At 39.0% G+C, this 27,902-nt stretch overlaps 1 protein-coding gene across 1 annotated transcript in view; it reads right to left on the reverse strand.

Moving 5' to 3' along the window:
* Window positions 1–27,902, reverse strand: part of PSME4 (proteasome activator subunit 4) — a 45,082-nt gene that overhangs the window by 9,555 nt on the left and 7,625 nt on the right. The window contains exons 3-39 of the mRNA XM_063391350.1: window positions 27,707–27,823; window positions 23,292–23,336; window positions 22,489–22,638; window positions 21,749–21,812; window positions 19,461–19,535; window positions 19,219–19,341; window positions 18,717–18,809; window positions 17,521–17,786; window positions 15,857–16,043; window positions 15,109–15,198; window positions 14,110–14,174; window positions 13,859–14,009; window positions 12,629–12,727; window positions 12,206–12,275; window positions 11,715–11,782; window positions 11,004–11,219; window positions 9,747–9,904; window positions 9,043–9,138; window positions 8,467–8,522; window positions 7,765–7,821; window positions 7,527–7,582; window positions 7,346–7,444; window positions 7,197–7,259; window positions 6,947–7,042; window positions 6,475–6,606; window positions 5,712–5,921; window positions 5,443–5,579; window positions 5,164–5,217; window positions 4,518–4,647; window positions 3,828–3,909; window positions 3,363–3,516; window positions 2,739–2,808; window positions 2,155–2,280; window positions 1,666–1,818; window positions 1,161–1,265; window positions 599–690; window positions 86–217 (exon numbers count right to left, since the gene is read on the reverse strand). Coding sequence (XP_063247420.1) covers window positions 86–217; window positions 599–690; window positions 1,161–1,265; window positions 1,666–1,818; window positions 2,155–2,280; window positions 2,739–2,808; window positions 3,363–3,516; window positions 3,828–3,909; window positions 4,518–4,647; window positions 5,164–5,217; window positions 5,443–5,579; window positions 5,712–5,921; window positions 6,475–6,606; window positions 6,947–7,042; window positions 7,197–7,259; window positions 7,346–7,444; window positions 7,527–7,582; window positions 7,765–7,821; window positions 8,467–8,522; window positions 9,043–9,138; window positions 9,747–9,904; window positions 11,004–11,219; window positions 11,715–11,782; window positions 12,206–12,275; window positions 12,629–12,727; window positions 13,859–14,009; window positions 14,110–14,174; window positions 15,109–15,198; window positions 15,857–16,043; window positions 17,521–17,786; window positions 18,717–18,809; window positions 19,219–19,341; window positions 19,461–19,535; window positions 21,749–21,812; window positions 22,489–22,638; window positions 23,292–23,336; window positions 27,707–27,823 — 4,137 coding nt within the window. The remainder of the gene's footprint in view (window positions 1–85; window positions 218–598; window positions 691–1,160; window positions 1,266–1,665; window positions 1,819–2,154; window positions 2,281–2,738; window positions 2,809–3,362; window positions 3,517–3,827; window positions 3,910–4,517; window positions 4,648–5,163; window positions 5,218–5,442; window positions 5,580–5,711; window positions 5,922–6,474; window positions 6,607–6,946; window positions 7,043–7,196; window positions 7,260–7,345; window positions 7,445–7,526; window positions 7,583–7,764; window positions 7,822–8,466; window positions 8,523–9,042; window positions 9,139–9,746; window positions 9,905–11,003; window positions 11,220–11,714; window positions 11,783–12,205; window positions 12,276–12,628; window positions 12,728–13,858; window positions 14,010–14,109; window positions 14,175–15,108; window positions 15,199–15,856; window positions 16,044–17,520; window positions 17,787–18,716; window positions 18,810–19,218; window positions 19,342–19,460; window positions 19,536–21,748; window positions 21,813–22,488; window positions 22,639–23,291; window positions 23,337–27,706; window positions 27,824–27,902) is intronic.

Below are 27,902 nucleotides of genomic sequence, written 5' to 3' on the forward strand. Positions count from 1 at the left end.
TTTCAGGTTAATTATTTAGCTACCTAACTACCCAAATAAAATGAAGAGTTAAAACCCAACATGAACTGCAGCAGACAACACTGACCTTCCTATTCTCTCTCGGACGTTTTTGTAGACCTGGGTGAGTTTGGGCTCCAGGTACTTGAGCAGCCTGTGCAGCAGCTCTGGCACTCTCCATTCCTGCTGGGCAAGGCCCCCTTGCAGCACATAAAGCCGGCTGGGAATCAGAACAGCTCATTTTTAGTCATACAGAACATTCCTCCTTGCCCAGTCCCCTCCAGACTTCGTTTGGGAATGTGCACAAGTGTGTCAGTGCATCACAGTGTCCTTCAATGAGCAAAGATGGGTAAAAATTGCCCAGTGAAACAACAGTACTGCTTCTCTGCCAGTACCAAACCTTCCCATCCTTTTAACTGAATTACATTAAAAAAATTATCATGAAGAACCTGCCATTGTGTGGGGGAAAGCTAATTGGAAAGCATTGCCTTTGCTCCCCTCCCCTACCAGGCAGCTGGCACAGTGTCCTCTCAATACAGCTTATCCAGGCTGTATTTCCTACTCTAGTCAACCACAGCAAACCAGCTCAAATTAATTTTACCAGGCATCTACAAATGATCCTCCTTCACCACTCAGTGGAGATTCCAACAGCAATTCAAACAACCAGTGCAGTTTCCTAGGATCTCTGCTCTCCTGGAAAAGAACAGGGAGCAAAGATATAAGTAAATGAGGGAGGTTTAAGGTGTAAATAATGTATAAAATAAGGTATAAACAAGGAAAGTTTTGACAGATTTTTTCTTGCATCCCTTGGGTTTATTTATTAAATAAGGGCAACATTCAGTGTGTTTTCACAGTGAACCTCAATAGAAGAAAAACCCAACAGAACTATACACAGTTTTAATTAACTGGTAAACACAATCAGAATAGAAGGAATTTTAGCTTCATTTTTGAGATATCTGAATAACCACGCCTGAATTTTGCTAATTAGGGTTCTGGCTGACAAACTACACTGAGTTCTGCTGAGAGATGTGGAAGAATTACTGACCCAAGATATTTGTGACCTATCACTGACCCTGCTGCCCAGCACCACAGCTCCCAGTTCACTGCAGGAATGTTAATCTATAGTTGATCCAGCTTTAGGAGACAAAAAATGGGATACTTACACAGGAGGTGGCAATACAGGTGCCCCAGTCATTGTACGTTTCCACTGTGATGTTGGATAAAGCTGTTCGAAGCAACGGACACAGAAGCTCCCAAAGTTTCTCCACCTGCCCAGCAAAAACACAAGAGACAAGATTTTGCTATTTAAGCATCTCAAACCCAATGCAGGTATTAAAATGTCTTCTTTATTTTTGTACTGATTCTCCCAGGATTATTTTTTGGCATAGACAGCTAGGTCTGAATTAAGTAAATATTTAGCAGTCCAAGGTGGACATAAGCACTTATTTCTATTGAAAATTACAATTAGCTTTGCCTTCTCCTTAACAGCAAACTGTTCCTAGTTTTAATACTGGAGCATTTTCCTAACACCTGGCAAGAACAGGCACCAAACCAAGCAATGAGATGTGCTCCAAGTTTGGCAATCAAGACCTCAACTTCTAATTGGGTTAATAATTCAAAAATCACTCTTTAACTTCAAAGAATGACTCAAAAGTACTGCTCCAGCACCTTCTCAAAGGTCCAGTGTTTAGAACCTCTTATGAGGCCAGCTATGATTTCAGCTAGACATCTCTGGGTGCTTTCATGGGAGTCGGCAACCAGTTGCTCCAAGTGGGGCTGAAGAACTGGCAAAAAGGCATCATCAAAGTTTCTGAAAAGGCCCTGGAAAACAAGAGGGGAAAGGGTCTTCAGGAACTACTAAAACACTGTCTTCCCAAGAATATCATAAAATTGTGGAACACTTGAATTTGAATGTGCAGAAAGTGAAATTACTTTGCTTTTTTAAAGAGCATTATACACCAGTGTCTTTCAGACTATTACAATACTCTAAATATGTTTCCCTAAGTAGTTAATCAGAAGAGAGGATTAATAGAATTACCCAGAGCAGCTTTAAAAATCAATGTTTTGCAACACTATGAGCCCAGCAGTCTGTGGCTTTTCCATGCTCTGGGAATTGTCTACAAAAGGAGAGCAATTTAGTGATTGAATTCTCCTTACCTTGAAGAGGCAAAATCTGCGAGGATTAAATTTGTCCTTTCCCTTTCTGTCTTCTAAAGACAAAAATTTTATTAACTGCTCAACAAACTTGGGATCAGAAAAGTGATCATATATAATTTGTTCTGCCTGTAACAGGAAGAAAAAAAAAGATTAGCCTTGAGGTGTTTGCTTGTCACGGTGATATCCCAATTTTTAAAAGTCCCGTGTTTCACTGAAACTCTCAAGGAAAGAGATGCCTTCATTATCCATTCCCCCCTTCATTTTATAGGGAATTATCACAACCCTTAAAAATTAGTCCTTCCCACTGTCATTAATGACCTTGTTCACAACTTTGATTATGATTTGAAAGAAACAACAAAGTGCTCATTAATATAATTATTCCTTGATACCTGAGAGAGAAGCAGCAATACATTAAAATAATAAAACTCCTTCTGGTATGCTGACACAGTAAGAATTAAAAAAATACAATTAAAAGCATCTTGTGGGGATCTCCACAAGAGACAATCAGTGTAATCAGTGGACAATATTAAAAAAAGAAAGGAGAAGTACTATTAAAAAAAATCCCACAAGCTTCCAACTCTTACCTCTGTCAGCTCATCTCTCCTTCGCCCAAGCTTTGGCTGCTGCTCAACAGGAGCATAAACTGTCATAGTTCTGAATATTAAAAAAAGATAAGTAATAAAATGTTAAAATAAAAAAAAAAATATACTAGTACATGTTGTCGCTTTCTATGGTGTTGTTTTTAATATGAAATAGAAGTTATCCTCAACTCCCAAAGATTGAAACTTAAAGAAGAAAATTTACAACAGAATGAAGTTTGTTATTAATGATTTTACTATACAAGCAATCCAGAATTATTAGGGATAGAATACATATATCTAATTTCCAATATGAATATTTTATTTTAATAGCAGCAGTTAAACAGCCATGTGGAATTTGTCCCTTTTTGTGCCTATAGCCCATCCAGAGAGAAATGGTCAGAAAAGAAATAATAAAGAAAAAATCCCAAACCAAGCAACACAAAACCCTCCCAGAAATGGTAAAACAAGCAAGGAGCAAAAAGGACAAAATAAATAGCACTTTGTCATTCAATCAAATTAAATACATATATATAACAAAAATTTAAAATCACAATAAAACAGGATTTTATTTCCCACAGAATTTTTCCTGCTGACTCTCAACTCCACCTCAACACTAATGCTACTCACTGGGGCCAGGTGTAGTATCCCCAGTGTGTTTTCTCCACAAAACAGCAGGATTCCCAGGCTTCCTTGGTCTTTGGTAGGCTCTGGCTGTCGTAGTGCAGCCACTGGTTGTCAGCTCTGTCACCAGCCTGGATGCTGGAAGGCTTCAGGCTCCCACCTGATCCAAGAGGAAAATCAAAATTAACACGTATAAAAAATATATACAAATTAAAAAGGAGACATATAAATTGTTCTCACAAATTAGAAGGTTTTCAGAGAGGAAACAATCCCCCAAAAGCAAAAAAACCCCACCTAAAACTGAAAAATTAATAATTATATTACTTCTATATCATATTTACCTATTAGCCTAGAATATTAACAACCAGGGAGAAAATAAAAGCTTGTGATTCTATGTTTAATTTAACCAGAAGGCTTTTAAAAACATTTTAGGATAAATGTAAGATATGTCTTATATTAAATAAAACATACTTATTTCATAAGGGCAGATGGGCACTTTCTTGTGTGTTCTCTTAAGCTGCTTAAGAATCCCAGCCACAGCTGAAATGGCCACCTAAAGAAAAGTAAAAAATGGGCATTAATTGTATCCATTCCATACATTTCCCTCAGAAGGATGTGGCTTATCATCCCCAAAAAGCCAGTGAAAACTGGAGTGAACCCTTTAGGAAATAATCCTGGTTATTTCAGAGGATATAGAACATGCATTACTTTATAGGCCAGAAAACCATCACTGATAATTTTGTTTTAATAATTTGAATTTAATATTGTTTTAATAATTCTTTTGGGGAAAAGAAGTTTTGTTTTGAGCCTCAATGAGGCAACAACAGAACAAGCAAAACACTTTGATGGCTCCCTTCAAATAACAAACTGCAGGTGGGAAAAGCAGCCATCTGCAAAAGAAATTCTGCAAAAGACCTCTGAAATAAATAAGGACTCAGCCCATCCCACATCTTCACAGTTTTCAGATTTACACATGTCACGCTACAGCGCTGCCAAGCCTGCCATTTCTTGGATTGGGAATTTTGTACACATACATGGCTGGAAGGGAGAGGAGGGAGCTCCAATTCAGTGTTTGTGCTTTATCTCAGCAAAACCCCATAAGCACCTGATGTAAAGCCCCAAGAGCTGCAGACCCAAAAGAAATCCTTTGCCTGGGCTCACCTTCCGAACCACAATCGCATCATGGTTGAGACATTGTACAAAGAATTTTATGGCACGGGCGGGCAGGATCCTGTCATCCCTCAGGAGCAGGGACAGGAAGCCAATGCTTATGTGCTCAAACTTCCAGGGCCTGAAAAAACCCCAAATATTCAAAACAGAGTGTAAATACCAAAGTTTATCTACTGGTTTTACTCAGAAATTATTACACGTATTAATATTATGTAAATACATAAATTAATGGCATTACTGTAATCAATAAGCTTAACTTATTTTGGGAAACCTTCAGTGTTCTGGGAACACACAGATGTAAAAGTATAAAATACATGGTGTAAAATACCTATAGGGATATTCTTTTAAAAGTTCTTTAACACAAATATTATGGGAACAATTAGAATCTATTCTGATGTCAGCGTTAAAGACAGAACCAGAGCTTTTTTAATTAAAAAAAATATTAAAAACCTCAGTAACAGGCCAGACTAAGGAAAAAGCTTAAGTCCAAGATGTGATGATGCCTTATATGAACAAATCAATCTCCCAGTGCAAATAAATCCACAACCATGGTAACTATCCTCCTGGGTATTGATCCATGCAACCACTTCCAATCGACCCTGAAAATCGCTTTCATGCACAAAAAAGAGGGACTTACAGATTTCTCTGTTCCACACAGTCCAGCAGCATGTTGACCAAATTTTCATAGTTCCTAAGAGAAAGAGGGAGTTATCAACAACATGGTACTGAGAGATCCACTGACAAATAGATGAAAAGTTCCTCAACAAAAGATGTGTGAAGGTGAAAAGGAAGAGGCAAAGAGGAAATAAAAATGTAGAGAGAAGATGCAGTCCAACAATCCTTGGACATTAGGGATTTTCAGTTTAGTCACTTTGGATGATAATATTTAATGTGCAGTTCGAGAAGCTGAACTCACCTCAGAGCCTCAGCATTCTTCTCCTTCTGTCGCTGAATTCCCAACTGAATTTCCTCTGATCCCAGAGCTGGGAACTCTGAACTTGGCTGTCCTGACTTCTGCAGCAGAACAGCCACCTCCATGCATTTCTCTGGAACCTGTTGATGGACAGTGCAAAGATGTGGGACTTGAACTCTCAAGTTTTTAATGTCTCTGCTTTGGAATCAGCAGAGTACAGAATTTCTTTGTCTATACAGACAAGCTTGAACACCAAGGAATTGGTCACTCACTGCAAAATCCAGTCCAATGGTTTCATACTGACGATGGATTTTCTCTGCTAGGTCATCAAAGAGTCGGACTATGGATGGCTTTTCCAAGGACATGGCTTTGCTAAGCCCAGAAGAGACAATTGCTGGCCACGTCTGTGCTATACAATCCCAGTCGTGCAGATTGGCCAAGCACACCCCGCTGTGATTCCCAAGAAGACAATATAAGGCACCCTGTGGAACGGAAGATGGAGTGTGGAATGGAAGAAGGTTAAAGCTCAGCTCATCCGTGATACTGACATATGCATGCACCCACACAGAATAAAAACTCAGCTGCAGCTACCAAATCATTAAAATGTCCATAAACATTCAGCCTCACTGTCAAATTACTGAAGATTTTGCGCAGAGTCCTCTTCATTTAATGAGATTTGAAGCCCTGCCAATTAATTTATCCCCAGATTGGCTGCCTGATTTCTCCATTATGGTAAAGGAGATGATTCACAGCTGCTTCACCTTGACTACAGCTTCTCAATTTCCATTCCATAACTTAAAAATAGGTGCTAACTCACATTTTGGTAATATCTGAGCACACAGGCAACATATTTTAACACAGCATTTCTCTTGAAAATAGATCTAATACAAATAATTCTGTACACCAGTCATGCCTATTAGTCACGAAAATATCAATCATGCTGATAAACAAGCAAATCCCACTTTCTCCATCAAAAATTCTCATGTACAAACACGTTCAATAGACAGCTATAGAACCAAGTTAATGAGGCAGTACTTTAAATTGCTTCTGAGTGACATCTTGCCGGTCGGGACGCAGGAATTCCAGAACTAAGGGAATGATATCTCTGCAGCAGAAATTGTAGGTTCCCAGAGCTGTGAAGAATGCTTGCTGGGCTTTACTTCTGACCTGAAACAAAAAATTTACTAGATAAAAATAACATCCTCATCCATTTCAGCTATTTATGCATGAAATTGTTACCATGTATTTGTGCACAGAAACAAAGTTATTTGTGGAAGGTTATTAACACCCCCCCCCCCCCCCCCGTTTATAAAAACTTACTTGTTTCTGGCATTTACATGAGAACAGCTACAAAGTTACAGCAGATTCTTTATGTTGCCAGAAACGAGGTGCTTTTAAGATCATTTGAAAAGCAAACAGACAGAACAATAGACTTAGTATGTAGAATCACTTGAAGAGACCGTGAAAATACTTCATAAATCTCAGTTTAAAAGGGGCTACTCCTCACCTGCCCATAAGAACTCGTAGACAAACACAGAAGATCCCTGATCATCTCCTGGTGGGAAGTTTTGTATTCACAGCCTTCCATCGTCAGAGTTCTCAGCTGAATTCATGGGGAGTACAAAGAAAGGACAGATTGTTTTTACATTTCACACATATAAAAACACCAGCGCAGGAATATTGTTATGATGACACTTAGCTAACTGTGCAAAGCAGCTTTTCAAGCAAACTAGTGAGGATTAAAGGGGAAGAAATACCTCATGCTGCAGCATAACCCTGTCGATCAGCAAGGCTCTGATGTGTTGTTTCTTTCCTCGAAGCTGTAAAAAAAGGAATCCCTTGATTTAGATTTCAGTATCACATCTGCAATTCAGGAACCAAAGCTTCACAAAGCTGAGTCACTGACCCTGTTCTCCATTGATTTTTTCACTAGATTGAAGCTTTTCCATCGTGAATCAAACTCATGCTTGTGAGACCCCTGGAACTGCAAAACATCACTAATAATCTGTGGAAAGAAAGAGAGGATAAAAGTGATTGCTTTGCAAAACAAGTCATCTTGCCTAAAGTTTTACAAATGTAAAGCATACCTTTATTATTAGAAACAAAGATTTGGTATCATCTTCTGAATTATCAAGAATGTAACCTGCAATTGGGAGAAATGAAATGTGTAATCAGACAGGAAAAGAGCTTTAAAAATTAGCAATAATTTTGTTTCTGCAAAACTTAACTTTCAGCATTATAGGCAAAGTAAAAAATACAATTTCCTCACTATAAAATCCTACTCAAGTATGACACAGTTTTAGTTACAGGAGTGATCAAACTTACGCAGCAACTTCCTTGTAACCCTTGCAATTGTTTCTCTGTAATTCTCCCTGGATAAATCTAAAATAAAATGAAACATTTTCTGTTAATAATACAACAGTGTAAAAAGCAAATTATTATGGAGCAGACTATTCAGAGCTGGCAGTATGAACGATTATAAAAATAACCATTTGTTATATCTAAGGACATGGCTCTCATCAGTTTATCACCTCAGCTGCTTGGGTTTTATAGGTACACAACCTTCTTTATCTGCCTTGACAGTTGGTTTCATTTCTAAGTTCAGGCAGTTCATTTACCATATGGGAATTGAGGAACACACAGAGCTCCCATCCCCAGGCAGATTCCTGCAGCAGATCCATATCTTGTGTTATTGCTGCTGAAAAAACTGTGTGTACACAGAACTCTTTTATTGGTCATAAAAAAACATTTTTATGATGAGAAGAATCAAAATTATGGTCTCCAAAATAACCGCTTTTTTACAAACAACAACGACCAAAAAAACCAAAAACAAACAAACAAACCCAACCAACCAAACAAAAAAACCCCAACAAACCAAAAACCAAACCAAAACAAAACCCCACCAAAAACCAAACAACAACAAAAACCAGAAACAAAACAACAAAACAAAACCCAAACAAAATCCCACAAAAACCCACAAAAAACCCCCCACTAAGAGCCTACTTGAACAGCCAGGGATCTACTCACCATATTCAACACCAGTGTACAGCTTTGTCTCTTCCAAAGACACCAGAGTTGGGACCCTGAATGAAAACAAACTAAGTATTACTACACATTACGAAAATAATTAAATCTGTGTATTTCACTGGCGTTTAATTCATTTTAACCAGTTAAATTTCATGCCAGTAGCACATAGACCTCTGGATTTAGTAATAGCATTTCTTAGTTTCCACATTTATAAATTAACCACCCTTTGGGTCAGATTTTGTCAGAGGCAAGGACACCATAAGGACACCTTGAACCCAGAATTTTGATTTCCCAGTTAACAGAGCCTCGTCAGTTCTATTAAACTGACAGAAATTGCGTCTGTCAAACCTGTGAACACACTCATTGAAACACACATGGCTCCCTGTTGTAGGGAAGGACAGGGGAGTCTTTTCCTGACAAGTGAATTTTCTGTACCTTGGTATTTACTATGAGTGCTCCCTAAAAGCAAGCTTCTAGCAGCAGTTGTGTGACAACAGCAGTAAGAAAGCACTAAAACCCAGCATGAAGGAACATAATCACTGAGAATGTTTGGGATATATAATAAATGTTACTTACAGATGAGCCACCCTTTCTCCTTTGAGAGGAGGCAGAATGTTCCCAGAACCAATCAGGCAGTTGTGGACAATGGCAAGACACTGCTGCACATCATCTCTTAAACAAAGAGGAAAACCTGGTTATTTATTTCTTAATTTCTTGAAAATACACAAATGACAAACCACATCTTTTTTGTGAAGTTTTATGGAAGTTTTTTCTTTAGTTACATCAGTTCTAAACACAGGAGGAAGCACTGCAGAAATCAAGCCAGGTTTTTTTTTGAGACATCCTAATTTGTTTACAAACTCCAATATTTAACTTCATTTTCTGGAAAACATGGGAGACTTTGTATTTCAAAATGGTGCAGGTAAGATAAACTAATGTGAAAATTGCTTTGAAGAATTTTATGTAAATTTCAGATAAAACTTATGAAATAATACCTTATCCGAAGGCAAAGACAATTCCTTCCCTCTATGGGAAGGATGAGGGAATACTTTAGGAGTGAATATTTTACAGTCTGAAGACAAATTAAAATGCAAAATGTGAGCAACTTTCCTGTGTTACTTTAAGGAAATCTTGATGCTATCTCAGCTGAAGTAGGAGCTTTGGAAATCTTAAAATAACATCGAAGTGCAACATTATAGTATTTTCCTCTCAATTTTTGTACTGTCTGTGTGACTGGCAGTAACTACCAGGAATGGATACATGCACCTTCTCCATCCTACCTGGACATTTCCAGCTCTCCAAGTGCATAGAGCTCCAGCCTGGTGAGCTCAGGCTGCAGGAACGTATCCAGCAAATAAAAAGCAAAGCTTATTTCCTCTGATGAAGGAACGTGCCACTGGATGTCCAAGTTCCACAGGTCACCTGGTTTACCCCAGTCCTGCAGCAAATAAAGATGTTTCTTATTTATCAAGTTATTTGAATTGTGTTCTTAAAAAACAGCATTTAATATTGTTTAAAAAGCCCCAAACACATGTGAACTAACTCCTGCTATAAAGTAACGTAGTTATCCTGTCAATTCCAGGAAAAACACCACCACCATAAAATCAAACAGAAATACCAATCCTACATATGTCTACATATACCTAGAAAACCACATATATCTAAAAGCATTAAAAAGAAAAGGACTTCATGGGTCTAACTGAAATATAACTTTATTCCTTTGACTGGATACAAATTTAGACACATTCTTAAGTACAACTCAGACTTTTCATACTCCTATAGAGAATACCAAAGTCATTGTGAATTTTTTCCGTTTCAGAGGAGGAATTCAAAATAATTTTGTGATTGTTGATTTTTTGGGAGTTTATTGATTTGTTTGGGGTTTTTGGTGTTTGAGATTTAGGATATTTTTGTTCATTTTTAAATGATTAACTGGCCCAAACGGAATGTCCCCATCAGTTACAAAATTGGGCTAGCTTTCAGTAACAAGAGATTATCTGCAATTGGGAATTATGTAAAAACACTTTTCAGCAAAATGCAGGTGTATATTGAAACAGGCCAGCTAAAAATTGCTGCCTTTAAACTGGAATATTGATAAATTGACCTCAAACAGCAGAGCAGCGCATGACTTTGGACAGTTTCGGTAACTTTTAATATTGCCACTTCTGCATTCATTTTATCTCAATCTCATGGTAGAATAATTATTTGTCATTCTGCTGACCCGTAAAACACCACATCTCCTTGCTGCGTATTAATTTATTGAAGTCATACAATCATGGCAAAAACACACATCACAAACCACTAGTAAGTCATATAAAACTACTCAAACAACAGTCAGGATTCATTTTTTGCTATCAATATACTTTAAATTAATTGTCACTTGCTCTATATTTCAAAGCCCAAAGCATCACTTTCCATTGCTGCTACCACCATCCAGAAATCTCCAAATAAAACCGTAGAGTGTATGACTGTTTTATTCAAAAAATAAACAAAAAAAAGGTAAAATCCTCTAATCCTAAATAAATGAAAATCCTTGCCTTGATAGGAAAGTATTCAGAAAGAGGCTTGTCAAAGCCACCTGGCACACTGCAGTACTCTGTGGGGTAGATAAGTGTAGCAGAACGAAGAAGATGGTGCAGTAGGTTACAAGACAGAATGTAACCCTGCTTACAGGTTAAGTGTAGCGTGCGCTGCAGTATCTTCCCAAATTGCTCCCTGTACAGTAGCAGCTTCTTGCCATCCACTCGAGTGATCTGGGGGCACAGAGAGACATTGCAAACATCAGTCTGGTCCTGCAGGGGCTGGACAGGGTCACACTGCTCAGCCCAGCTGGGCCAGGATCCATTCTCCAGCTCACACTGAACTTGCACATGAACTGATACCTCCACAAGCTGCTGGAAAAGTTTCAGTGATGCCACCTTCTAAAAATACTCCTGTATATTCTTAAATTAATTTAAAAATATTTCTATCTACCAAAAGCTTACGTTTCTCCCTGCATTGATCCCTCTTCTTTCACTCCCCCTCAGTAACTGCTTTAATTTCACTCCACATGCAACAGTGTGTTTATTTTCTTCAAACAATAACCACTCTTGTCGCATTCAAAGTTAGGTAAAAACCAGAAGCTCTCCAGTGCCATTCATACATCATTTACATTGCTTTAAAAAAAAGTTTATTTTTTTTTCTTCTTTCAGGGGGGTTAAGCAAGATGCAGTGACACATAAGCATGAGAAGAACGTTTTTGGGAATACCTCAGATAAAAGCTGAAGATTCCAGAGCAGCTCCTTATCTAGTTCTTCATCATGCAATACATCGTCATCTAGAGGAACAAGGGATAAGCACTGCTGTCACCACACTGCAGCCAAGTTTTCCAATCAAGCTGCATCAGAATCCAGACGCTTCCATTCCAACTCCCAACCCTCCAACTCACACTGCACCCATGTCCAGCTAGAAGTCACTTTAGCCAATGTACCATCCTGAAATTGAGCAATGTCTGGAGACATTTCAAACTGCCACATTTTTAAGGGATCGTGGTCTTACAACCTGACAGATTTTGGCCTTGAAATTACACAATTGTCATTTCAGGTTTTTTTGAGAGAATAGTGGATTTGTCCATTGTCCATTTCAATTGTCATTGAAATGAACTTATGGAAAAAAGCCGTAAGTTTTAGATACTCTTCTCATGTTTAACAAACAACAACCCAAAAGCAAGCCAGTAACACTGAAAATGTTAGAAACTTACTGCCTGTGAGGTGAGTTATGACATTGCAGCAATGTGGTACAAAAAGCTTCAATGACTCCTCAGGGCGGCACTGCAAACAGCACCACAAAAAGTCCACTTTAAAACCAAAATATCTGAGGGAACTCAGTACACACACTGACAAATGTCTAAGACTAGACTGCACCCCAACTCCAACCTACAGTCAGCCTGACTTCATGATTCCCAGTCAATAAAACCTATATTTAACATAAATGCAAGATAAATACTGCATGAATTAATCTCCAAAAATATTGCTATATGCAACCAGCCAATTTTAGAAGACATAATATTAAGAGCCACCTGTACTGACATGAAAAAAAATATAGATAGTACACAGGAAAAAGCAGCAGCATTAGCTGCTTTCTTTTTCAAAGAGGGAGTGAAATTAAAAGAATTTTCTCTCACTTTTACTGCAGCTCGGCACATATCGGCAACCATTCGACCAGCAACTCTTGTCTCAAATATATTTGAAACAGCAAAGTTAAAAACCTTCTCCAAGGCAACCTAAAAATGAAGACAAAAAGATGTAGGTTGCTTAAAAAAACCCCACCAAATTAGGTATCCCAAAATGTTTGATGTTACACAGAAGGCACTATCTCTACACAACCCTGCACTCTTTTAAACCAAAAATTCACAACTCACATGGAAAAAAAATCAGAACAGAGAGATAGAAAGCAGCTCTGTGGAAAGCCTGAAATGTTCTCTTTGGGAAGAGAGGAGGTGGATAGCTCTTGACAACTAATATAAGTTTAGGGTGATTCTGAAAAACTACACAGAGAATGTTTTCCGGGAATAAGTCACAGGCTGATGACCGGAAAACTTATTCCACGTGTCACAGTGAAGGAAAGCCAAGACATCCCTTTAAGTTAACAAATAGGGAATTAAGTAGCAACTATTTAAGTAGTTTTAAAGCAGGTTATTTCCACCCAACACGTTGCAAGGCAAGCTCAGCTGTATAAAATGTAGGTCCCTTGAACACTTAAATAACGTACAAACAGGAAAAATACACGTTAAATACTTAATGACAATGAAAAATTAACTTAAGACTTGCATTTACCAAGAGATTCCAACAAAAATCATACCTGAGTGCCAATGTTCGGAATGTACAAAACCTGGCATCTCCAAGCATATATTTATTTAAGCAGAAATATGGTAACCCAAACTCCATAAGGGAAAGAAGCTGTCCATGTAATAACCCGGATTCTCCACCCTCACCCTCTGAGTTATTTTAATCCAGGTAATTTTTCTGATCCCATTAACCACACAGCTCCTTAAACAGCCTCTTTGGCCCAGCTGAAGAAGTAGCAGGGAGCTGGAGAGAAAAGGAAAGCAGAAGCTTGGGTGGGTCAGCATTATCAAGACATGAAAATCCACAACCTAAACTGATACAGGGATAAAATAAACTGCTGGAATGATTGCTTCTTCTGTTTATCATCAGTTTGCAGGAGAGCTCTGTAGGGATGTAGATAATGTCAAGAACCAAACTGACATGAATTCAAGCTGCCCTCTCAGCCTTTTCCTTGGTTAAATGTGGAAGTTCACATTCACAAAGGAAGGAAGAATTTGAATGCACCAGTTGTTGTCAACCCAAAATTAAATTTCCTAAAAGAGATGAAAAGCCCATGTTCTACATACCTTAAAGATATCCTTTGAACACTGGGTGAGGATTGTACTGAAAGTAGAAGAGAGACCCAATTCCACCAGACTCTCCAAATGAGTCATTTTCTCTGTTTCAGTCTCCTCTCTGGTTTGTTCTAATGTGCTGCTCTCTATAAGTCCAAAACATCTACACAAATAAGCACAGTAAGTGCAGGGTTAGTAAGTGAAACTGGAAAGTTCTATAAAGTTCTTAATGCCAAGCTTTCCTCTATACTTAGCTCACTCACCTATCCATAAACTGCAGCACAAAATCCTCAAATTCCGCAGATGCAGAGCACAATTCTCTCTCCACCTACAGTTTTCCAACACAAAGGAAACACACAAGGTTGGCTTCTATTAAGGAAACAAAGTTTATTTCCTACATTAACTACTTCCAATGTCCAAGTGAGAACATCCTCCAGTGAATTTCCCACCATACAGACTCAAGTGCTTCGTGAAACAGTTTCTACCTGTTCCTGACACTGTCCTGTCCCAATTTGCTGGCCTGGATGTGTATCCAAATAACCTCTCTGGTGAAATCAGGTCTGCCTCCATGGATACAACCTTTGGCCTCACCACTGATCCTCCTTTGCAGCAGGAGGTCAGCGAGTGCCAGACCTACTCTCCTGGCAGAGGTTTACATTAAATATTCACTGAACAAACTCCTCTTTATTTTTGATACTACAGCTCTGGAGCAATGAAATTCACCTTCTAATCTGGGCAACCTGCAGCTCTCCGAGCTACAAAGTGTCCCAGGAGCAAACAGGTGTGATAAGGGGGATAAGACTCACTGTCTAATGCTGTTACTGTCTCTTGACTGGAAGAGATTAACAAGTATCTGGAGGGAAAGCAATAGAATCTCAATCAGGGAAGGGAAGTAGGACTCTAAAGAGGAGCAGGGGTTTCTTTAGGAAGTAAACAGCCCTGAAAAATGAAGAAAACGTCTAATGCACTATTTAAAATAACTATTGAGTCCAACATCCTCCTCAAGGCTGGGAAAGCTCCAAGTCAAATGACACCACACAGGGCCCTGCGCAATTTAGTTTTGACATAAAAACATTAAATTGCCTGAATTTAACATTCTCTACAACAAGCTGTGACTAAGAACCATTGCTAAAGCCTATTTGCACACTGGTATCAGCTCTACTGATAGAAACAAACAAGATTCATATTGTTGCATACCCTGCTGGAAATGAAATTGAAAACCAAGTTACAGTTTTGTTTTTATGCCAACCCAGCACTCTTACCTCTGAAAGATCATCTCTTTCTTGTAATACAGACGAACAATCTACTAAAGGCACCAGAGTAGAAAATGTTGCAATGAACTGGAATGTAATCTGTTGAGAGGTATAAACAGCTCTTTAATGAGTGTTATTGTATCTACACATTAAAAAGCTTTTACAGTTAAGGCATAGGATCTAATGAAAATTATACTAAAAAAACCAAAAAATCCAGAGCTTAATTCTTCCACCCTGAAACTTCAACAGCTATTTCACATTTCATATATAAAAGTTAATAGGCAGCAGTGAAAAAATAGTCTCAATTTACTAAGTAACATAGCTATTAATTATTCTGTGCTGAACTTTAAAGCTACAAAACCCCAATATTTACATTGTTTAAGTCAATTAGTATGAATTTCTGAAAACATGGAGTTTTAGAACAATATAATGAAAACCTAGTGATAAAGGGCTTCCTTTTGATCTTAAAAGACTAGGAATATTTGCTAAGAGCTGTGGAGAAGCTATTTAATCTCGTATTTCAGAACAGGCCAAAAAGTCAGTACAATGCTTATCACAACGACTTTGTACTGTTACATGAGCAAAAGAGGTTTGTAATATTGAACTTTTAGGAATAAAATTGTGCAGAAAAAGGCTGGTAAATTCTGGACATAGGAGTTACCTGCTTTCAGAAAAATCTAGAAATATTTCTATATAAAATATAATATTAGTTAGTTGGCTGGTTATCTTCTAAAAAAGGCAGTATTTGTACACTCACCATGCACTTGCTGAAGTCATTTGGGTCCACCCCAGGCAAGGCTCTCATCAGCAGAGGTAGCATGTGTGTGGGACCCTCAGGAAACCACTTTCCCCCAGACACCAGGCTCCGAGCTACTCCAATGACACAGCTCAGGGTGGCTGTGAGCTGATGAGGCTCTGTCAGGGTCTCAAGTGCAGGGTATGTTCTGTAAAATGGGAGGCAGTCAGATTTGCAACAGTAATGTTTCTAAAGCCTTCAAAGAAAATAGAAGCGTACATGGTATTTTCTGCATGAAAGACAAAAAAAATACTAATATTTCCAAAAATTTTTCTCATAATTTTCCAAAAGATTTAATATTGTTAAGTTACATTGCTCCTTCCAGTGGATCAGTGCTATCCACCACCAGTTCAGGATTAAAGACTTTCTGAGCAGTTATGGCACAGGAATTAAGAGCTGCCTGTGCCTCAGTATCCAAAGCTACCATGATTTCCCAGTTTGGACTTGGAGGCAATACCAGTTCTAAGGTTCTTGAGGCAAACATGAGAACGTGCCTTGGCTGCCTCTAAACAGAGAGGGGACCTCTTAGCTCATGTTACATTAAAGTCCAGACCTCTTTGTCAAAACTTGGGAAGCTACTGTGATTTTTAAACCCTTTTTTAAAAATACTTAACACTTCTAAAGCAAGTTACATAACAACATTTCCTGTTACCAACAGCCTCCAGCTCAGAGAGGAGTCACTGTGCTACCCCTGCCCTACGTCACCCAGAGCACAGCTCACCCAAATAATCTGGAACTGCAGCCAAGCCAAACATTCCAGGGATAGTTTGAACTACAGAGTAGACATTGGGTCTGCTCTCAGAACAGAAAGGGTAGCCCTACCCAGCACTGCTGTCCTGCTTGGAACGTTTTGTAGAAGAGTGGATTTATCAAGTTTTTACAAACAGCTGAGTCAGGGAGGTATGGAACAGGGGAAGGGCTCTTCAATCAAACTCATTCCTCTGCTGTTTTGTTTAAGTACAAAAGGCTGCATAGGGAACACAGACAGGGGCTAGGAAGAAAGCTTCCCATGGAGCAGGAAGGAGCACGATTTTTCTTTAGGAATTTCAGGCATCAAGGCATTAGAAATAGTACAAACCAAGTATTTCACTGGGGCACATGGTCTGGCAATTACAAAGTCAGTAATGCAGTGATTTTAAACAACCCGTGACATGCTCTGAACCAAACAGAAATTTAAAAGATATCCTTATTGCTACACAATCATCCCATGTATCTGCAACCTACCAGGTGGCTTATGAATAAAGGATGCAAATTTGCTTTTTCAACTGATCCACCCACTATCTGATACAAAATGGTTCCAGACATGCAAGCCACTTGAGGATTGCCTACCCTAAAGCACACAAGCTGTCAACAGCTCCCAGAACTATGCCACTTGCCAGGTGTTAAAAAAAGCCAACAAAACAACAAAAACCAAACAACAAAACAGATCAAATAGTTTAAGAAATCGAGTTCGCCCTTGCTCCCGTTCTGACTCAGGTGATTGCTCAGGAGGGTGTATCAGCAGCTCCTCTCACTGCAGGCATTCATTTACAGCAAGCAAATCACTTATTATTTAATACGACTGTGTTTCCTATTTATTTCTTTGGAAGGGCACACGGATGTTGCAATGTTCCTCCAAAACTTACTTCTCAAGTACAGGTGGAATTACTAATTCAGGACGCATCAGTGCAAGGTTCTGCAGGGCTTGGGCAGCCTCCAGGCTCCCAGTTTTGCTGAACATTGCCAAGAGAACAGGTTGGATGATGCACTGCACAAAGTCTGTCACATCTTGGTCGGTGAGTTTGTGGCTCTCAGGGACAGGAGTTAACCAGGTCACCTTCTTGTAGCGCTCACGGTGCAGCCTCCTCACCACACCACTGGGCAGCCTCTGGAGCAGCTTCATCAGTTTGTTCTGGGAACAGACCAGAAATGCTGGTCAATGGCTTGGCAGCAGCACAACCTGAGCTACCCAGGGCACAACAAAAAATGAGTAAGGCAAGATCTTGGAATTATGCAACCACAATAAAGGAACATCCAGAAGAGCTCTAAAATATGACGCTCACAACTTATTGCTAAACTTCATTTCCCAAAATATCAGTAATCATGCTGCCACCACTATGCCTTATGATTTAAAGAGTCACAAAAATCACATAAAAATTATATAGTCAAGCATCAAGATTATTTACATAATTAGGACATCTTTGGGAGCATTCCCTGCACATTTGCATGTAAGCAAATAAAATACTCTGTTCAAGAACAAGCTCCCTTGGCACTACTGTGGCCAGCCTTGCTGTTTTACTCTATTTTCCACCAGCTATCACAGGGAGATTTTTACATTCTTTAACAGAAGATTCCTCCAGTTGCACCATCAAAAAATTATGTTTCAAACTAGACAATGCATTAAAAATTCTTTTTGCTTTGATTAATAGAATCACAGAATGGTTTGGGTTGGAAGGGACCTCAAAGCTCATCCAGCTCCAAGCCCCTGCCATGGGCAGGGACTTCTTCCAGTTACCCCAAGGCCCATCCTAGATTTCCATAACTTGGAGGCAGTAGGTCAGCAAGCAAAGAGCGACATCACACAGGTAATTCTTCTGGTGTGTGTCAGCCTCATTTCAATAGCCGACTTCTTTTTCCTGGCAATATGTGAATTAGAAGTCTTGTTTCAGACCTCTGCAGTGACGTGAGAATAGAGTATGGTTTGAATGACAGTGCAATCGTGGATCTTGATAATGCAAGGCTTCAAGCACCACACATCACCAGACAATATGGAGCACACAGGGCTGACAGGTTGAAATCCCAACCAAAGTTCTTGTCTTGACATCCAAACCACTCAACTCACCAGCCAGCGCCCATTATTTGAGGGATGGTAAAAAGAGGCAATGCCATTGAACAAGCCAGACAAGTGCTTCTGCACCAGCTTACTTGGTCCACCCTGAAACAAATCAACCACAGGATTTTATCACACAGACCAAGATAAAATGAACAGGTAACAGCAGCACGAGGCACAGGTGTGCTCTCGCCACAGCAAGACCTCGACACAGCAAATCACATTCCATCCTGAGCTCAGCATGAAGAGCAAATCGTCTCCATCCCATCTGCCGAGGTTCACACTAAAACAGCTGCCTGTTCCTTTCCCAAATGCCACAAGCAGCAGCTGTGACACAAACCTTTCCAGCCCCATTCCACACTGACAGTGGAAGGATGGTCTTGACAATATAATTTGGGCAGAAAAGCCCAAGACCACACTTCTGCGGTGAGCTCAGCAGAACAAATATTCATCTTAAATATGTATTTAAAGCTTTGCATTCATTTTTATTTCATTTTATGAAGTAGTTACTCACCATCATGGCTGTGATCCACATGACTGCATGTCCTACATCATAAGCATTTGTTAAGAATCTTGGAACAACCACTTGATTGCTTCCCACTGGCAGATTTAAACTCCTCAAAATCCTAGTAAAAATCTGCCAGGAAGAAAAAAAAAAGCATTGACATAAATTAATTTTCTAATTCAATGGTGTTTTAAAAAAACAAACCCATCAAGCAAGATAAGTAAGGCATATCATGAAATAAGCACTGTTACCTTTGGTACATATGGATCCCAGTCTATGTACCCAATGTTGTCAGTGGCCAAGCGAGCAAAAAGATTGACTAGATGCTGAAAGTAACCAGAAAAAAGGGAATATTCATCAGAATATATACTAGATGCTGAAAATAACCAGAAAAAGGGGAATATTCATCAGAATACATTGAGAATAAAAGATGCAAGGCCCTCCAGTGACTTCACATACACAAGATAAAAGCTACCCATGGTACTACAAGCACTTGGGAAGGGAGATTTCACTCCATCAGAACCACCAAGACATGTTTCACTGGCCTAAAATACCATTTATACAGAGACATGGAAGAAAATTCCACCAACTCATCCATCTAGCTTTTCCCAATATTTAGCTCTTCAGGACAATTATTTCCTGCAGGATCCATCCTACTCAGTGTGTGCTGCTGGCTGTCACATTTGTGTGCTTTGGTTTAAACCCATCAGTGGCTTGTAAAGGTCACAGGCATCAGCTGTCAGATGAGAGGGCAGTCTGTGACTGCCCATGAAGAAATAGACACTCCATCACCAGAAGACAGCCCCAGGAGTCCAAAAGGGAACTGGAAGATGTCCTCAGGAAAGACAGTTATCAGGACTGAACCAAAAAAAAGGGAGATAGAATTCTCACTCTTCTATCCTCATGATGAAAAGCACATCACCCACCAACTCTGCTTTTAGGAGCTTCTCCAAATCTGCCAGGCTCTTGATGCTTCTATCAGTATTTCTAGACAATGACAAAGCCAAAAGGAAAGGCCTTAAATAATCCTGCCTAATTCCGAGACAGATAGCCCAGAGGAACAGGTCACCTCTCAGGCTGAAGGACATGACAGCTTTGGAAAACCCCCAAGTTCAATTCAGGACATCAGACACAGCCTAAAGACAAGGGTTACGTTTTCTTTAATGATCTGCCTTTTTCATTTGGTATGAGGAAATACCCACTGAAAAAAATTCTTACTATGCACACAAGGAATTGATTCCACAGCTCCCCTTCAAACAGCAAGTCTAATTCCTGCCAAAGCAAGCTGAGGAAAAGCTTGCAGTAGACAGAGGCTTAAACTGGATTGCAGAGTCAGAACCCGTGTGTCTAATTATCTGCATCCAGCCTGATGGAATGAACCCGAGTTGAAAGTGGACATGACAGAAAAGCAAACAAGAAGTGAAAGTTTTGGGGGAAAAAAAGCAAGCAAAACATCAGAATACAGTGGAAGAGGAAAAAAAAAGAGAGAACTTGTGAAAGAATGCTGATGATTATTTGTTACACAGTTTGACAGAAACAAACTAAATCAAGATATTCAAGTGGAGGCTGTCACAGTTCTGTCAGAAGGAATAGATACATTTGTGATTTTTTTGGTGGGGGAAAACCATCAGAAAAACGCAAAAGTGAACACAGAATCTCAAAACCAGCTTTGGCATCACCAGTGTTTGAATCTGGACAACTGCCAAGTGCTGGACCCAAGGCTGCCTCCCTGGATTTGTGATGGAAGGCAGAAGACCCACAGAATGTGCGACCACAGCGAATTGGAAATCAGCTTCCTCCTCAGACATGGAGAAGTTCTCCTTGGGTATCCAGGCAGGAGATTAGTAAAAAGAGCCAGATGGCCAATGAGCTTATGTTCATACTGAGCAGGGAAAAAAACTGGGGATAGGCCAAGTTTCACTGCAGCAAAGCCAAGGCACAGCTCAGCTGATACCAGCAGCACCTGAGCTGCTGCTGGGACTGCCTCCAGAGGGAGGTAGCTTTTGATCTCCTCACATGAGACACACAGCAGGGGCACACAGGTACATCGTAGACTGTGCCTTGGAAGATACAGCCCAATGGAATTTCTGGACAAGGGGAGTACAGGCTCTTTATTGGATCTCAAAGTTGACAGCAGCTCATTGCAGTGAGGGCAAAACATCACCACTCAAAATTAGGGACCACCCAAGATGTATTAAAACACAGGACAGAAGTGTAACTTCTAGAAATCACAACTGCACTTTGCATAATTCCAAATATTAGAAGGCAGTCTGGAAAATGCCAGCATTCTCAAGGCTGGAATGAAAAGCTGCCTGAGCTGGCCATTAGACAATGTTCACCAAGCACAACTGCAGTCTCTTATTTAGACAGTCATTGCTTGCTAATAATAATGAAATTATTGTCTCTGCTTTCTTGTGCTAGTTAAAGCAGAAGGGAAAAAATCTATTATATCATTGTTTGGCTTCAATTTCTTGCAAGCACAATATAGGAATATTTAAACGAGGATTTATTCCAGTGTAGGTGAAAAGCAAATACTTACCCCTTCCCACTGGGGAAGATTCTGAACTGACACCCAGAGGCCTATAAATTCATCAAACCAAAGCCTGAAAGAAAACAAGAGGCAAAATAATTTTAACACTGAGAAAGCAGCTCCCTCACTGAGTATTTATCCCTCACTTTGCCAGGTGGTTGTAGGAATTCACCTGTCCCTAAATTCATTCAGCAAGAATAGGGATCATCACCTTTATCAATTTGCTGCTTACAGCATATTCCCAAGTCTGATTTTTAGTCCTTGCTTTTATTCTTTATTTCTCCTCTGACTCTTTTTTGATCCCCTTTCACACAACTGTCTCTCCAGGAGTTTCCTTATCTACCTCAGCTCTGCCATCCCAACACAGGTAAACCAGATAAAAACAAATGGCACTTCATCTTCTTCTGCCTTGCACTGTGAAATTTGTCTCTTTTGATCAGTGGCCACAAGTGTCATTAGCTCCTTCTCTGAACTCACCTGAGGCCAAGGATGCAAACCCTCCACACCAATCCCTGACTTAAACGCACCTTTGCAAACTCCATTAAATTCAATTTAGTTTGATTTGCTGTGTGCTTTATTTAGTAGGGAAGAGGGACTAAGATTCCTGCAGGTTACAAAGAAGCTGGTTGACAGTTTTTCTGTCTTGAACTCCTGCCAAAAATGCTGTTGAAAGCCACCAATGACTTCAAATCACCCTGTAAAAGATGATTCCTTGCATTTGGAACAGAGCACTCTTCAGCGACACCTACTTGAAACCCTTGTAGTGAAGTTCAGGGGGCAGGGTGGTGGGCAGGAAGAGCTCAAAGTAGGTAATGGCCTTCTGCATGGTCACATCAAAGGGACACATCAAAGGCCTCCACTCATCCATCATTTCTGCAGTGGCATCTTCTGGGAAATACCTGAAGACAAGGAAACCATTGAATATACACAGACCTGGCTTTGAAATTTGGCTCTTTTTAAGCATATTGAAAACTAGCTGTTAATTTGTCATAGATGTTCATTTTAAAGTAAAACCATGCGCCCAGGGGCCATAGGCAGGCAGCCCTCACCTCCAAAAACCTTCACAAAACAGAGATAAACCAAGGACATTGTGGTGCATCACTTTAAGAGCACCAATTAAAAAGATTCTTGTCTTGTTGAACCAGAGAAGAATCTGTACAATGCAAAACCATTTTGCTGTGAAGGCTGGTCCAAATCAAACAACTATTACTCACTTTTGATGCAATATTAAAAAAATCACTTCAGGCACAAGGATCATTTATAGAAACATTACAGGAACATTGGTGATTTAATTTCTTTTAAAATACACTAAGTATGCATGCAATATAGTATTTAAAATGCATATTAGATACATTTTTTATACAACAGAATTATTGCAACCAAGGCTGTTAAAAAGGAAAAAGAAACCCCACAACAGTCTCTACCCTCCACCCCAAACTTTTAAACAGTAGTCAAGCAATGACAGGTAGAGTGGAGTCTTTTAAACACTTTTCTCCTCCTTCCTAAATTAAAATTAAACACACACAAAAAAAATCATGAAACAAACACTCACGGTCTGCAGCTCTTCACAAGTGTTTTCAGAACACTTTCCACAGAACTGAAATGAGAAAAAGGAAATGTTAGGAATAATATATTACCAAATTTCAGAGACAGCATAAAATAAACAACCATTTGCTGACCTTTTCCTCCAGAGCTTAAGATAATGTTGATGCAATTAGATGCCTTCTTTGGACATGCATTAGTTAATTGCCTTTTCCACAGACCTAACTGTAACAATTAAAATTGCTCTGCTCAACTCCTGGTCCTACTTTTTTATATACTACTCCGGTATTTCCTGCATTTAAGTGAAGAATTACTACCACTTCATGGAAGTGACATCCTGCATTTTGTTCATGAACAACCAGCAAAGTGACTTCTGGTGGAGATGAAAACAGAAAAATGGGTTTGTGCAATTCATGAATATTTGTAAGATAAATAAAGGCAACTTGTTGTTTTTAGGCTTCAAACACTGTATTTGTCCTTTTCAATGTGGTTTTTGGCTTTGTCCAGTGGCTCTAAGAAGAAATGAATTGTCTGCAAATCAAGGGTTATTTTACTGGAGTCCCTCTCAAGTAACAGCTGATTTTAAAAGTGCTTTCATCCACAGCAAGAACACTTACTTGGGAATCATTTCAACACCTATTGTCACAGGATGCCATCAAACCTTTAAAAAGACTAAATGTCAGAATAAACTCGAAGAATAAAAGGAAGTGGGAGCGGAGAACGATCAACCAATGTGACCACAAAGGTAGTAAACTGTCACATTCTTCAAAGCTTGTATTACACAACCACCTCAAGACTAACTTGCACTTTTACCCAAAAACCTTGCCTGAATGAAAAAAAAGTTCTGCCAGAACAAATTCTTACATATTTTAGATATGCTTTCTCTAGAAATAGAAATATTGCACCCTTTCATTCATCATTCCAAATGAATGTTAAACAATGCTTTTCTACTCAGAAAAAGATGATGCAAATGTTCACCTTTAGAATTTTACCAATTTCACCACTTTTAACTTTGAGACACAAATACTGAATATGTACTATTGTCTCTCCAGTCCTACGTGAAGTAAACTGATCCCAGGAGTTTACAACCAGAAGAAATAAAAAAATGGATAAATCACCAATTCCCTTCAACACTCAACACAAGCCAGCAAAAGCCCATTCAGCCCTGTGATTGCTTCAGTCAAACAGTGCCCTAGAAGATGCAAAATGATATATATTTTATGCAACAGTGACAAAGGCAACTCAGGACCTCTCACAGAAAGAAAATTTCAAGCTAACTGACTCTAAAATGTGGAAAGGACAACCAGTCATTAAACAAAAACAAAACTAAACTCTGCAGGAAGCTCAGGAAGATCCTGGGTTCAAGTGAATATTGTCCTTGAAGGAGTTAGAAAAAAGATAACAGTTGTTCCAAGAGCAGATAAATAAAACATGAACCAACACATTCCTTAAGAGCATTAAAAATTCACATGATAAATGTTTGGGTGACAAAAACAAACAAGCTCCCTTCAGATACTCCACTCAAGTCAGCTCTCACTAAGGAAAACTTGAAGGACTGGAATTTTAACAGACACTGTGGCCAGATATGAACAAATTTTTAAAATTAACAAGTTTTTAGTCTTATCTCAGCATCTGTCAGTGTGAGAGAGCAAAGGAGAAAGATTGAGACATTCTATCCTCTCTTTTGGTTACAAATTTTGGAAGCCAGAATACAAAAAGCAACAGCAAGACAATTTTGGACCCAAGAGACTTCCATTCAAGAGAGTGTTCAAGTAGAGCTCAGGTACAGGAGACATCCTGGAATATTCCCATTAGGGGAGTTTTAAGAAAGGACAGGACAATGCAGCTGGGGAGATACATTAAAGAACACCCAACACCACTTTTAACACCTATCACAGTTATCTTTTTTGGCACTACAGAATTATTTTCTTCTTTAGGAAAGGGTATGATGATACTGATTTGCAAATTGTTTCTTTTTCCCCTGCATTTACACAGAGAAACACGTTTCAGTTAAAATTATTAAGACATAAAATGAGAGAGCTAACTATTATATTATCAAAAAACACTAAGACAAATTTCAGTTTTTTTCAGGAGAAGGTCTGAAGGTAAAGTCTAATCCTGAAGTGGACACTCCACCACTTAAATTAAGACAATGGAAAGAGCAACCAGCTACAGTTTCACAAATTATTTTCGTGATCTCATAGCTAGAGTGAGCCATCTCTCACTAGATTAGTACAACTAAGCCCTTGTTTCTAAAAAAACCCTAACAAAGTAAACCCCACTGCAATCCCACTGCCACTTCCAGCAGTTTTCTGCATTTATCACACACCAAAACTCCTGTTTTCCTACAAAAATTCCCAGTGAACTCTTGACATAGAAGCTCTTCACAGCCCCAAGATGGCTAGGTGGATTTTCCAGAAGCCATTACCTCACTACTAAAGCACTTTCCATACTTTCATTTGATTTAAGAGGAAGGTACCTTCACTCTGTAATGTGCTCCTGCACCAACGGTGAATTTATCCACAATTACACACAACAATTGCTCCAACGGAAAACTTAGCCCTCATTTAAACCCCTGAAATATATTTGCTGGTTAAATTAGTAAGAACAGAGCCCTGAAGAGCCACTTCACACACTCTGCTTGGGTCCCCAATTAGCAAAGTTTGCATCCAGTGCATTCTCATAACCAGTGGTATCAGGTTAACAGTGGCCTTCCAAATACAATTATTAATGCAGAGAATTCCACCTGAGTGACAGCACTGCAGTCCAACAGAACATGCAGAAGGGACATTGGCCAGAGCTAAAAAAAAAAACAAAAAAAAACAAAAAAAACCAAAAAAAACCAAAAAAAAACCAAAAAAAAAATCATTCTTACCACCTATGTAATACCTTAAGCACAACAGGTGAAGACCAGCCTGGTTGATATAAACTGAATGTAAACAAAAATAAAATTCAATTAAAACAAGAGATAAATTAAACAGCTACAAATCAGCTTTTAAAACCTTGACTTCCACCAAAAACATATCCTTCAAAAAAGGATGAGCACTGTATGAGAAGGAATCGCACTGCATGGAGCGTCTGACATGGAATAAAGTTAATAAAAGCTGAAATGCTTCAGTCAGATTATCACAACAGAAATCTTCCTTCCTGCTTAACCTCCTTTACTCTCCTGGAAAAGTTCCCTCCCCACTACACAGTGAGCAGTTACTCAACACCATCCTCCCAGAGCAAGGTGTGCAGGTACAAAAAAAAAAAAAAAAAACAAGGAAGGCTCTGCTCTTTCACATTTAACCTACAATTACCAAAATAATTCAATTTAGCAAACTGGGTTTTTTCAGGTACACAGCCACAAGAGAAATTCAGCCTGAAATGCTCCATGTATTTCCTGTTCATGTTCCTTATCAGGAATAGGACCTTCTCCTCAGGAATCAGTGGCAGTGCTTCAGTATCATTCAGCAAATTATTCTTTTAAGAACAAATGAAGCACTTTCACCTGCATTTCTTGACATAAAGTTTCAATTCAACCAAAGATCATGCATTATCCATGTGCTATCTTTTATAATTTGTAATTTATAGAGCAGGACTTTTTCTGACTGGGATAATGATGAAAATTTTAAGTCTGAAAATTTGATAAATGGAGGAGGATTGACAGTGCAGAGAAAGCAAAACAAAAAAGCTTTCATTTTTAAAATCAGCACTCTGAATTTCATGTATGAAATTCTGAACTGGAGAAAATAAATTATTTCTCTCTATCATGGCATCACTTTGAGTAAATATGTGTTTCGACTATAGAAAAGAATTCACTTTTCTTGGAGTGCAGACTGATTTATACCTGGATTCCAGATCTTGGGAAGGATTACAGGAAAAATATTGAAGGACAGTACCGTTTGTATCTTTTCCCCCACAACTTTACTTTGTTATAGAAGAGAATAGCATACATTTAACTTAGCACCTGTGCTGGTTTTGGCTGGGGTAAATTAATTTTCTTCACATTATTACCCATCTTTAGCTCAACCCACAAGTTTTCTCACTTTTATCCTTCCAGTTCTCTCCCCAGTCCCACTAGGAAGGGCAGCATGCGAGGCTTTAGCTGGGGTTAAACAACAACAATACTATTAAATATTTCATACTACATTTATTAAACTGTGGGTTATCGCCCTAGAATAGGTTGAGCAAGACCTCTGCTTCAGTGTATTTAAAAATTAATCACATTCATAGAGAAAGAAACAGCATGACAAACACAAGTGACAGGCAGAAGGAGATACATGATTCAGTGTAGCCCTGCATGCAATTATTGAAAGGTGCCTCCTGAAAATAGAAACAGAATAATTACCACGTATCAAATTCCAGATATTAAAAGCACATTACAAAGTACTTTAAAGCAGGTATGAATGGCCTATCAAATGTTTTAAAATGTGAACTTACTTGGGAAACCAATTTAGTCCCAGATGTTCTGTTTTGGAGTATAATATCCTTTCCAACATTTCATAGAGTGGTCGCCATGGTAACTCTAAATCATCCCTGGAAAGCAGTTCCTTTTTCCTAATAGGAAACAAAACACCAAGCACTTCAGGATTCAACACTGACATGGACGTGCTGCACATGGGAATACCCCCATCCC

This window comes from Prinia subflava, chromosome 2 (genome assembly GCF_021018805.1).
Source record: "Prinia subflava isolate CZ2003 ecotype Zambia chromosome 2, Cam_Psub_1.2, whole genome shotgun sequence".
NCBI classification, from domain to species: domain Eukaryota; kingdom Metazoa; phylum Chordata; class Aves; order Passeriformes; family Cisticolidae; genus Prinia; species Prinia subflava.